At 53.4% G+C, this 12,541-nt stretch overlaps 1 protein-coding gene across 1 annotated transcript in view; it reads right to left on the bottom strand.

Moving 5' to 3' along the window:
- Positions 1–12,541, bottom strand: part of Vav1 (vav 1 guanine nucleotide exchange factor) — a 34,743-nt gene that overhangs the window by 12,035 nt on the left and 10,167 nt on the right. The window contains exons 2-13 of the mRNA XM_013022842.1: positions 5,699–5,815; positions 5,416–5,474; positions 5,246–5,314; positions 4,959–5,067; positions 4,771–4,866; positions 2,995–3,063; positions 2,753–2,856; positions 2,222–2,321; positions 1,293–1,388; positions 1,026–1,094; positions 845–931; positions 660–745 (exon numbers count right to left, since the gene is read on the bottom strand). Of these exons, the coding sequence (XP_012878296.1) occupies positions 660–745; positions 845–931; positions 1,026–1,094; positions 1,293–1,388; positions 2,222–2,321; positions 2,753–2,856; positions 2,995–3,063; positions 4,771–4,866; positions 4,959–5,067; positions 5,246–5,314; positions 5,416–5,474; positions 5,699–5,815 (1,061 nt within the window). The remainder of the gene's footprint in view (positions 1–659; positions 746–844; positions 932–1,025; positions 1,095–1,292; positions 1,389–2,221; positions 2,322–2,752; positions 2,857–2,994; positions 3,064–4,770; positions 4,867–4,958; positions 5,068–5,245; positions 5,315–5,415; positions 5,475–5,698; positions 5,816–12,541) is intronic.

Below are 12,541 nucleotides of genomic sequence, written 5' to 3'. Positions count from 1 at the left end.
CCCCCTCCTCCTCCTCCTCCCCCTCCTCCTCCTTCGCCTCCTCTTCTCCCAGCTGGGCCTTGTGCACCTGCTCCTCCTGACCTCACCCACCCAATTCACACGGGCCTGGCCACCTGGATGAGCACACCTGGGAGTTCATCTATGTTCCACTTCCTGATCCTGCGACCACCCCACATCCTTTTATCCAGAAATTCCCCCCCTTCCCCACCCAGGATCCCCCACAAATCCATGATTGTTCAGCCTTGGCCCCAAAAAGGCCTTCCTCCAACCTGTGCTGGCTCCGCCCATTTTCCCTTAGGCCCTGGCTCCACCCAGGCTCCTCCTCCAATCTGTTAGCTCCGCCCACTCTTCCTTAGCCCCCCAGTCCCGTCCAGGCTCCTCCTCCAATCTAGGCTGGCTCCGCCCCCTTTTTCTAAGTCCCCCCCAGTCCCACCCAGGCTCCTCCTCCAATCTAGGCTGGCTCTGCCTGTCTAAACATGGCTCCGCCCACTCGTCTAAGAGCCTGGCTCCATCCAGGCTCCTCCTCCAGCCTCTGTTGGCTCCGCCCACTTTCCTAGGCCCCTGGCTCCTCCCAGGGCCCGCCTTTAATCTACATTGACCCCGCCCATTTGCCTGGCTCCACGCAGGTTCCAGGCCAGATCCGCGCTGGCCGCGCCCACCTGTCGGTCTTGGAGCGCCTTTCCACCGAGGTGATCTTGAGTTCCCCGTCAATCTTGGGCCGGCCGTAGTTAGCCAGGGACTGGTCCTACGCGGGAGGGCAGGGGTCTGACCAGGGGCTGCCCAGAAGGGGCCCAGCCAAGCTCTGGGCGCGGTGACCCCCCGCCCTGCTGGCCCCAGCCCTCACCAGGTTCTCAATGGACAGCTGGAAGTTGGTGATCTGCCGCAGGGTCTCGTTGTCCCTCTTGACTTCATTCACACACTGTGCCAGGTCCTGGGAGGGGAGGGGGGGAGCAGTGAGCCTGGCACACACACACACACACACAGATTACCCAGGACACGCCCCCCCCACACCACCACCCGCTCACCCTCATGGCATCCAGGGCCAGCCGCAGGTTGTCCTTCTCCGTGAGGTCCTGGGTGTGCTTCACCAGCTCCTTGGAGAATCAGAGGTGCCAGGCATCACCTGGGGCAGAGGGCTTCCACAGGATGCCGGCCCACCAGGACCTCCTTCAGCCCTGCTCTCTGAGGCTGGCACCCTCAATGCGGTGCCCACCCCAGAGCCCCACACCCACCCCACCTCCCCCCATGGGCACAACAGGTCAATGTGTAAAGGCATGCCCCAGTGCCCGCACCTGCAGGAGGAGGTGGTATTTGAGCACTCGCTGCATGGGCACCATCAGCAGATCCCGCAGGGTGAAGCGACCGTTGTTGGCCCGCTGAGAGCATTCCTGTGGGTCAGAAGACACCGCGGGTGCTGGGGACCCGGGGCAAGGCAGCGGCCAGGGTGAGCCCAGAGTGGAGGAGGGCACAGAACACAACCCAGCTGTGGGCACCTGTCCCTCCCAGAGCCCAGAGCCCACAGTCACCCTATCTCCCCACAAGGAGACAAAGAAGCAAGAATGCAGTGGGTTAAGGAGGTAATTTAATATCCATTGGGGTTGGGCATAGTGGTACATGCCTGTAAGCTCAGCACTTGGGAAGTGGAGGTGGGAAGATCATGGGTTCAAGGCTAACCTGGGCTACGTGTCAAGAACAGATGTAGGAAGAAAGGAAGGAAGGAAAGGAGGGAGGGAGGAAAGGAAGAAGGGAGGAAGGGAGGGAGGGAGGAAGGGAGGGAGGGAGGAAGGGAGGGAGGGAGGAAGGAAGGAAGGAAGGAAAGAAGGAAGGAAGGAAGGAAGGAAGGGAGTGCTGTCGTTTCTCCTACCCCTGTCTATTTCCACTGGACTCTCAGATCCAAGTTGGGGTTCCATTCAGATGGGAGCCCACCCTGGAATCTGGGTTTGTCCAGGCTCAGGGACTCAAGGTAAACCTGAAACTCAGCCCAGAGGCTGGTATTCCGCTTAGTGTCCAAGTTGGGCTCAGGGTGAGGACTTTGGCCTGAGGTCAGGGCTCAGCACTCAGTGCTCCGTTCCTGTCGCTCCACTTGGCTGGCAGGTGCTCTCCCCCTCCCCGCCCCCAAAACCTGGGAAGCAGACCCATCTCCTTCCCGCAGCCCCCAGGGCCCTGGAAGCAGAGGGAGGACCCCACAGCCCCACGCACACCCCCGCAGGCCAGCCCTCACCTCCAGCTTCATCTGCACGTCCTCTCTGGCTGCCGTAACCTGCTCCAGGTGCTTGCTGGCCGACTCTACCTGGCTGCAGTAGCGTCCATAGACAAGGAACCTACAGAGAGAGGACCGGCCCCGGGGAAAGGTCAGGCAGTTCTAGGCATCGGTCCTGGCCTCGTTCTCTCCAGCTAGATGACTTCCTGAGCCTCAGTCTCCCCTGTCTGTAAAATGGGCTTCAAGGCAGCAGCATTCACTCAATGAGATCACGCACAAGAGGCTCCAATCAGCAGTTTGCCCCCATTGTTTACATCTTGAGCACCTGCTTTGTGTCAGTCTAGACACTTCATACATCCATGTATTTAACCCTTGCTGTGAACATTGGATTCCAGCTCAGGAGGAGAAGCACAGAGAGGTTAAGTGGCTTCCTGGTGCCACACAGCAGAGGGGGAATTGAACAAGGATCTCCAAGGGTGGGGTCTCCCAAATGCCCTGCCCAAGCAGGCCCCACCCCCATCCCAGGGCTCTGACTGGCTGGCTGAGTCTCACCTCTCCTTGTATTTGATGAACACCTGGTACAAGGTAGGCGCTCCTGAGGTGGCCAGAGTCTCATTCATCTCCTTTAGGAAGTGGGTGTGTACGTAAAGCAGCTCCTACTTACAGGGAGGGAGGGGTGAGCTGGGGCTGATCCCGGGGCTCCTGGGGCTGGGCAGGGGCCCCATTGCTCAGCTCCAATCCTCACACACTGACTCAATGAGGACCCCCAGAGTGCCAGGGACCAGCTGTCTCACCTCGATGTTGACAAAGATGATCTCCATGTCCTGAGGTTTGAGAAACCGCTGGAGGGGCTTCATGAAGTGCTGTACAGAGGAAGAGAGAGGGAGAGGGCGAGGGCGGGACAGGAAGATGAGGTTTCCGGCCCAGTGGAGTCCCAGAGACAAAGGGACAAGAAGAGACAGAAGGAGACAAGAGGGATACCCACAGAGAAAGAAGACAGAATGATCTTAAAAGAGCGGGGGATGGGGGGATGGGGGCGCTGATGGCTCACGCCTGTCATCCTAGCTACTCAGGAAGCTGAGATCTGGGGATTGAAGTTCAAAGCCAGCCTAGGCAGGAAAGTCCGTGAGACTCTCATCTCCAATGAACCACCAGAAAACTGGAAGTGGTGCTGTGGCTCAAGTGGTAGAGCTGAAGAGCTCAGGGACAGTGCCCAGGATCAGAGTTCAAGACCCACAACAGACAAGAGAAGTGGGGGGGGGGAAGCCCACAGAAAACCTTCTACACAAATGTTCATAGCAAGTTTACGTATGCAAGCCCCAAGGCGAAAATAATCATAATGTATAAGTGATTAGACAAAGTATGGCTCACATGGAATAACATGACACCATGAACAAGACAAGATTGGGGGAGCCCTGAGGCCACCATGCTTGCTGAGAGAAGCAGAACCAAAAAAGGCAGGCAGGGTGTGACCCCCATTGATAGGCAAAGTCTAGAATAGGAGACGTCAGAGACAGCAGGTGGGCTCTTGGGTACGGGGCCTGGGAGATGACAAAAGATTGAGAGGTGACAGCTAAGATGTGTGACGTTTCTTTGGAGAAAGACAGAGATGTTCTAAATTTAGAGAGTGGTCATGGCTGCACAGCACTGTGGACACACAAAACCACTGAATTGCTGATTTTAAGGGACTGGATTGTTTGGTGCCATAAAATTCTTTTTGTTTCATTTTGTGGTGGTGGGGCTTGAACTCAGGACCTGGGTGCTTCCCTCAGCTCTTTTGCTGAAAGCCAGTGCTCTCAAATGATCCCCGGATCTCAGCCTCTTCAGTAACTAGGATGACAGGCGTGAGCCACCAGCACCCAGCCATAAAGTTATTTTTAAAGAGATAAAGGACCAGGCACTGGTGGCTCACGCCTGTCATCCTAGCTACTCAGGAGGCTGAGATCTGGAGGATGGAGTTTCAAAGCCAGCCCCAGGCAGGGAACTCTGGTGAGAGTCTTATCTCCAATTAACCAGCAAAAAGAAAAAAGCCTGAAGTGGAGGCGTGGAATGAAAATGCTGACTGACAGACAGCACCCTGGCTTCAAGTTCAAGCCCTTGTTCCTGGCACACAAAAATAATGGATGAATGAATGAATGAATGAATGAACAAAGTTAAAAAAGCAACAAGAGAGAAGACCCAGAAAGATGGGAAGAGGATTCTGGAGAACCAGGGATAAGATGACTTACAAGGTCAGAAAGACAAATGGAGGAAGGCAGAGGTCAGCAGAGACCAGAAGACACAGTAGTCACAGGGCAGAAAGGCAGACAGACAGACACCACAACCCAAAACCAGCAGGGATAGCCCGCCGTGTGCCACAGGCAGCCAACAAACAGGTGAACACACACCTGCTGAGCCACGCCACGCATGCGCACACCATCGTCTCACAGATGGCTGTGCAACTTGGTCCGTGCATGCGCACGACGCCGTCTTGCAGGCTGACGCCCTTGCGCCATCCACCCCGCGCATGCGCACAACACCCTGGACGACACCGGCCACCGCCACCCCCACCCCCACGCGCATGCGCACACCTGCTGGATGGAGCCCAGCGTGTCGGTGTATTTCTCCTCCGTCTGCTGGATCTCGCGCAGACAGCAGCAGCGCTTGTCGTATTCGGTCATCTTGGGCTGCAGGGGTGCAGGACACACTGTCGTCCCCCTCCCAGTCCCCAATCCCTTACCCCCACCCCACGTCCACGCCCCCCACCCCCAAAGCGCACCGGCATGGGCGCCGGCTCTGAGCGCATCAGGTCCTCGTAGATGTCGTCACCCTCGGCCTCCTCGTTCTCCACGCAGTCGTACAGGTCCTCGTCCTCCTCCGCTGTGTCACTACGGGCCGGGGACCCAGCCGGGTACAGTCAGGGCCTTCTTGGGAGGGTGTGCCCCCAGGACTCCCAGGGCTGGGCACCCCAGATTCCAGACCGAGTACTATACCCCCACTCCCAAACCCTGCCCATGTCTCCCGAGACCTCCCACACCCAGGCACTCAGCGAGGACACACACTCACTCAATCTGGTCAGACAAGCCACTGTAGATGTCTTCATCCCCCACAGTGTCCTCTTCGGTGGGGAAGGGCCTGGAGGACAAGGATGGTGTGAGCCTCAGACTTGGGGGCCAGGCAGGAAGGGGTTTCATGTAGGCAAAGATCGGCAGAACCCTCCCCCCAACCTTACTTACATGATCCCCTTGTTCTGAGCAATTGGTGTCCAGGACAGAGCAGACAGGGTGTAGATGACCTGGGACAGCAGTCATGATTTGTTCAGTGCTCCCCCTTCTACACCCACATCCTAAGCACCTGCAGCTTCAGGGAGGCTGAACCCCAGGCCTCCTGGGAGGGAGCCCAAGTCATGATGCTTTCCACCTTCCCATTCCCCATGTCATTCTCCCCTCCCCCATGAACTGAATCCTCAGAGTCACCCAAGGAAGAACTCGACGCTTGGACTTTCCATATGCAGCTTACCTTTCCAAAATCCTGCACATCAAAAAGGTCAAAGGCCTCGAAGAGTTCGCTCCTCTTCAGGCCAAATTTCTCACAGCATGTGGACAGGAAAGTCCGAATGTTCTTAAGGCACAGGAACTACAGGGAAAGAAAGAAGTTGGGGCAGGGGAATTAACACAGGGGAGACACTGAACCCCGGGAATCCTGGCTGAGAAACTAACACAAAAGGAAAAGGGAATGTGTGGGTCCTTCCCACAAAGCTGCACACACTTCTGAGAAAGACTGAGCTGTAATCTGAAGCCAGAGCTACCCCTCCATCTCCACCTCTGGCAAAACATTTTCAAAGCCTAAAATCTACTGAGTACCAGCGGCTGATACTTGTCATCCTACCTACTCAGAAGGCAGAGATCCTGGTTCAAAGGCTATCTGGGTAGGAAAGTCTGTAAGATTCTTATCTGCAGTTACCCAGCAAAAAGCTGGAAGTGGAGCTGTGGCTCAAGTGGTAGCACCAAAATAGCTCCGAGACAATGCCCAGGCCCAGTCAGTACTGGCACAAAAACAAAAAGGAACAGAATATATTACTATGAAGGAAACATTGCTAGCCAAACCCTGGAGTAAGCAAAAATGCCCAGGGTGATAAAAATGACATCAAGCAGTTGCAGCCACCATGGTGGAATTGCTGTGTCTTGTAAGACAATGGATTGACCAGAACTGAAAGTGAAGCATTTAACATTTCTCTGTAAGGAAAATAGACTTAGATTTTTTTTTAATGGTGCTATTGACCATCCCCTAGGAGTGTAAAACAAAACAAAACCAACAAGCTAGAAATAGCTCACCAATCGAACTAGAAAATCTAAATACTTAGGCAGGCAAGAAGCCAGGCTCCTGTGGCTCATGCTTGTAATCCTAGCTACTCAGGAGGCTGAGATCTGAGAATCGTGGTTCGAAGCCAGCTCAGGCAGGAAAGTCCGTGAGACTCTTATCTCCAATAAACCACTAGAAAACTAGAAGTGGCACTGTGGCTCAAGTGATAGAGCACTAGCCTTGAGCTGAAGAGCTGAGGGACAGCGCCCAGGCCCAGAGTTCAAGCCCCATGACTGACAAAAAAAAAAAAAAAGTAGCTGGTACAATGATAATGACCAAATGCCTCATGAAGGTTAAAATGTGTTTGTGACTTTAACTAAGCATCACTACCCCATAATACTGTGAATTTTGTAAAATTTATGTAATCACTTAATCTCAAGAGAAAAAAAATGTAAAAAGGCTAGCATGGTAGTTCATGTCTATAATCCCAGCAGTCAGGAGGCTGAGACAGGTTTAAGTCCAAGCTCTGCTACACATCAGGACCCACTGGTCAAACACAACAAGAAAAAGACACACAAAAAAATCTAGGTAGCACTTGGCAAGCAAGAGTGAGGTAGAGGTGGCCCACGCCTGTCATCCCAGCAGCCCCAGATCACAGTTCAAAGCCAGCCTGGGTAGGAAAGTCTGTGAGCTCTTATCTCATATGAACAACCAGGAAATCAGAAGTGGCACTGTGGCTCAAGTGGTAGAGCAGTAGCCTTGCACAAAAAAGCTCAGAGATAGAGCTCAGGCTCTCAGTTCAAGGCCCATGACCAACAACAACAGAAGATCCAGCACTGATCATTCCTGAAAGCCACTGAGTAGCCTATGGGACATGGGGCAGGCTGGGCAGAGGCTGTGGTCATTGAAGGGCAGACCCTCAGTTCCCGGACACAGTAGACAGGTCCACGTTGGATGAGACAAAGGATAATGTGTTTACGAACTAGCTATGAGCATGTGAAGTACCTGACAATGCCAAGTCAACCTGCTCTTTCCCTATACAAATCTTTTTTTTTTTTTTTGACATTACTGAGATTAGTGCCTAGCTTTTCTCCCCCTCGGCCTTAGGGCTTAAACCCAGGACCTGGGCACTATCCGTTGGGTGCATGCGAGGCAAGCGCTCTACCACTGACCCACCTTCCCAGCCCCAGTGCCCTTTTGCTGGGCTGGGGCTCTACCACCTAAGCCAAGCCCTCTTGTAAACCACGCCCATTTGGCCCTAGATGGTTGGGCACGCCCCCCTTTGGCCACACCCAATTGTGGCATCGTTTGGTCACACCCCCATCTGGCCACGCCCTTTGGTCACTCCCCTAGCTCGAGAATTCTAAATGATTAAAGCTGTCATCCTAACTATTCATGAGGCTGAGATCCAAAGGTCACGGTTCAAATCCAGCCCAGGCAGGGAAGTCCTCGAGACTCCAATTAACTAGCAAAAAGCTAGTGTGGAACTGTGGTTCAAGTGGTAGAGTGCCAGCCTTGAGGGAAAAAGCCTGGCAAGAGGGGGAACTGATGGATGATGGAGTAACTGGGGCACATCCAGGGAATGCACCTGCCCCAGGCTGCACAGATGGGGGGGAACGGGGGCACATAGCAGATTCAAACCCCAGAGACCAAACTGTCGGAACCACTGCCCCTCCTCTGCCTCTTTGGGCCACACTGAATCCCTCCTGGTGTCTCATGGGCTGGGGATGGGGGGGTACAGCACAGGACAGGAACCACAAGTGCTACCTGGCATTTCCAGCAGGCCATGGGGCTCCCCCCCCAACACACACACACACACACACACACACACACACACACACACGGCCAGCAGGTCAGTGTCAGCCACAGAGGGCTGTGTGGCCCAAGAAAGGAAATTCCCTTTGGGCCTCAGGGGATCAGCTGAGCTTTGAGACTGCTGTACACACCCCCCCCACTCATGTGACACCCCAAAGGGGGAAAGAGTGTGTGATTCATCAGCCCTCCCAGCCAGAGAAAGGGGCACCCTCAGACAGCAGCAATGACTGCGGTTAGACCACCAGAAGGACTTCCCGGTACCCTGAGGCATGAAAGCAAGCAGGTGCAAAAGACAGGAAGCCTCGTCAATGTAGGAGGGGCAAATGGAACTGGTCTCTCTCCATGGGGGGGGGAGGGAACCTCTCAGTTCCCCCTTCTGCCTCCTCCAGGACCCTGAGGCTGGCCTCTGTGTCCACATGCAAATCAGAAAGCCAGGTCCCCTTCTGCCCCTGGCCTGGAGTTCCACAATGCCACCGCTGAGGGAAGCAGCGTCCAGCGGGCACAGAGGCTGGGGAAAGCCCCACCCCACCCCAGGCTGGGCAGAAGCCAGCCTGCATCCGGTGTCCCCTTCACGCCTGTCATCCTAGCTATCCCAGAAACATGAAACACGAAATGCCTGTCACCAACATTTGGTTGGGAAAGGTAGAAAACAATGGGGTGGCGGGGGGGGGAGGGGTGCTCTGCCCTTTATCTTGCAGGCCCAGGCTCTGGACAGACCCAGCTGCTGCCCAGAGAGGGTAGGCATGCTGTGGATCTTTTTAAACTCTCTGACTTCCATGGCTCCTGGGATCCATCCGACTCTCCTCTCCCACTTGCCATCCAGCCCCTAGACCCCATCTCTGAGTCCAGTCTCTTGTGACTCCCAGAAGACATGTCCACAAGCTCAGGGACCCAGCGTAAGTCGCATCACCACTCTGCCTCTGTTTACTGACCTGTACTTCAACAATCAAAGTACAGCCGGGGGCCCCTGGTTCATCATACCTATAATCCTAGCTACTCAGCAGGCTGAGATCTGAGGGTTGAGGTTCAAAGCCAGGCTGAGCAGGAAAGTCTGTGAGATTCTTACCTCCAATGAACCAGCAAAAAGCCAGAAGTGGAGGAGGTGTGGTTCAAATGGTAGAGGACCAGCCTTGACTGATAAAGACCACAGACAATGCCAAGGCTCTGAGTCTGAGCCCCAGGATAGACCAGCACATAAACACATAAGCACACACACACACACACACACACACACACACACGCACACACACACACTAGGTGTATGATGGAATCACATGTATTGTCATTCATATCAAGGTTCAAAATCTTTTCAGATTTTCAGATCCGACACCTCTATTTTAAGATGTCTGTGTGATGGAATACTATTCAGCAGTGACAAAGATTGGCCCTGATATGTGTGACAGTATGAATGAGCCTGGCGGGGGGGGGGGGTGGTGGAAATTATTTCAGGGAAAAACCAATCACAAAAGATCACAGCCTGTTGATCTGTTTGTATGAAACTCACAAAATTCTAAGCCAGGTTTGGGTGGCTCATGCCTGTCATCCTAGCTACTCAAGAGGCTGAGATCCGAGGATTGTGGTCCAAAGCCAGCCCGGGCAGGAAAGTCTGTGAGACTCTTCAATAAACTACTAGAAAACCGGAAGTATTGCTGTGGCTCAAGCATTCGCCTTGAGCTGAAGAGCTGAGGGACAGCACCCAAGCCCAGAGTCCAGGCTCCATGACTGACCAAAAAGAAAAAAATTCTAACAAATCAATAGCCAGGGCTAATGACTCAATAGTCAATGCTAACTAATCAGCAGTCAATATAAGAAGATGTTGTAGCTGCAGGAGGTAAGGACATGGGGTGAGGGGAGTCCTCAGGAAAGTTGAGGAATGGGGTTGATTTTACAGATGTATACATAGATCCATACTGACCAAATCATTGTTGAGCATGGTAGCACCTGCCTGTAATCCCAGCACTCAGGAGGCCAAGGTAGGAGGATCATGAGTTCCAGGTCAGCCTGCTGCTACATAATGAAACTGCCTCAAAAAAATCATGAAATCATTGGGCTGGGAAGGTGGCTCAGTGGTAGAGCACTTGCCTTGCATGCATGAGGCCCTGGGTTTGATTCCTCAGCACCACATAAGCAAAAAGAAAAGCCACAAGTGGCGCTGTGGCTCAAGTGGTAGAGCACTAGCCTTGAGCTGAAGAGCTGAGGGACGGTGCCCAGGCCCAGAGTTCAGGCCCCATGACCGGACCCCCCCAAAAAAATCATGAAATTGTGTCTTTTAATATTTGCTGTATATCAAATGTCTTTCTTTCTTTTTACTGTTGGTCATGAGACTTGAACTCAGGGCTTGGGCACTGTCCCTGAACCTCTTTGTGCCCAAGGATAGTGCTTTAACACTTTGAGCCACAGCGCCACTTCTGGTTTTTGTGTGGTTAATTGGAGATAAGAGTCTCATGGACTTTCCTGCTGGGGCTGGCTTTAAACCAGGATCCTCAGCTCTCAGCCTCCTGAGTAGCTAGGGTTCCAGGCTTGAGCCAACGGTGCCCCATTTCAAATGTCTTTTAATATTTGTTGAAGATTAATACATCTTCCCTTTGTAACGGGAGGTCCCGAACCAATCAAACTTGGCTTGAACTTAATGCCAGCAAAATGCTGGACGGGAGGCATGGTTTCAAAGGATAGGGCACCAGCTGTGAGGGAAAAGCTGAGGTGGCTAAAATGGGGGGGGGGGAGGAACAAATTACTAAGGTGCTGGTCACCTACACTTTCCTCTTGCTGCTGCTGTTCCCTAAGCACCACAGTGTCGCGGTGACTCGGCTGACATCACATGCATCGGGTACGGAGTCGCCAGGGACTGAGGACGCGAGGATGGCACTCCGGGCTGGACACCCCGCCATGGCTCACAGGGAACTTAGCACGGGTGGTTTGGGAATCTGCAGCCTGTCCTGAGACCAGCTCCTAAGACATCTAGCAACAACTAAAGCAGCCAGGGCCTGTCCGGCTGTGGCCTCTTACCTAACGTGAGGAGTGAAAGCTGCCCCAGGCTTTTAGAGAAGAGGGAGGAGGAGGAGGAAGTGATGTCAGCATTGCAAACTAGCCTCTTCCTCTCCCTCACTTTTGTTCCTACTCCTGACACTGCAGGAAAAAACAACCGGTTATCCTAGCTACTCAGGAGGCTGAGAGCTGAGGATCAAGTGTTTGAAGCCAGCCGAGGGCAGGGAAGTACATGAGACTCTTATCTCCAATTAACCAGCCAAGAGCCAAAAGTGGAGCTGTGGCTCAAGAGGTAGAGTGACAGCCTTAAGCAAGAAAGCTCAGGAGGAGTGCCCAGGCCCTGAGTTCAAGTCCCAGTATTCTCTCTCTCTCTCTCTCTCTCTCTCACACACACACACACACACACACAGTTGTAGATAGCTAGAGGGTGGTAGCTCATGCCTGTAATCCCAAAGGTCCAAAGTAGACCCAAAGGGGTGGGATTGGTGGGGGGGGGCGGGCTATAAGATGCTATCCAAAAACCAAAGCCAGCTAGGCGCTGGTAGCTCACACCTATAATCAAGAAGCTGACAACTGAGGATCCCAGTTCAAAGCCAGCCCCAGCAGGAAAGGCCATGACACTCTTATCTCCAATTAATCACAGAAGAAGCCGAAAGTGGAGTTTTAGCTCAAGTGGTAGAGCACTAGCCTTGAGCAAAAGAGGCTTAGGAATTTAGGCCCAAGCCCTGAATTCAAGACCCAGGACAAAAAAAAAAAAAAGCCAAAAGAGCTAGGGGTATGGCTCAAACAATAGGGGCGTGGCTCGGACCATGGGGTGTGGCTCATGATAACATGCCTTCCTAGCAAGCACAAAGCCCGCAGTTCAGACCCTAGAATCTCCAAAAGCAATTTGCCTCTGTTCTGGAAGTGGGAGGGGGAGAAAGAACGGGGAGAAATGGCTGAAGTACGCATGTCTGAAAAAGATGTGATGAAACCCCTCTTAACTTTGCAAGAAAGTTTTTTAAAGGAGGGGTGAGAGGCAGGGGGACACATAATCCAAGGGGTAAATTTTCCTGTGGGTGCACCGGTCCCAGGTCCCTGTGCTTTTGTGTTGAAGGATGGTGCTCTACCACTTTAAGTCACAGTTATGTCTCTGGCCTTTTAGTTGTTTTTTTTTTTTTTTGGGTCCGGTCATGGAGCCTGAACTCTGGGCCTGGGCGCTGTCCCTCAGCTCTTCAGCTCAAGGCTAGCGCTCTACCACTTGAGCCACAGCGCCACTTC

The sequence above is a fragment of the Dipodomys ordii genome, unplaced genomic scaffold (assembly GCF_000151885.1).
Source record: "Dipodomys ordii isolate 6190 unplaced genomic scaffold, Dord_2.0 Scaffold64, whole genome shotgun sequence".
NCBI lineage: Eukaryota > Metazoa > Chordata > Mammalia > Rodentia > Heteromyidae > Dipodomys > Dipodomys ordii.
Note: the sequence above shows the minus strand (reverse complement) of the source record. Positions and strands in the feature narration are given on the sequence as shown.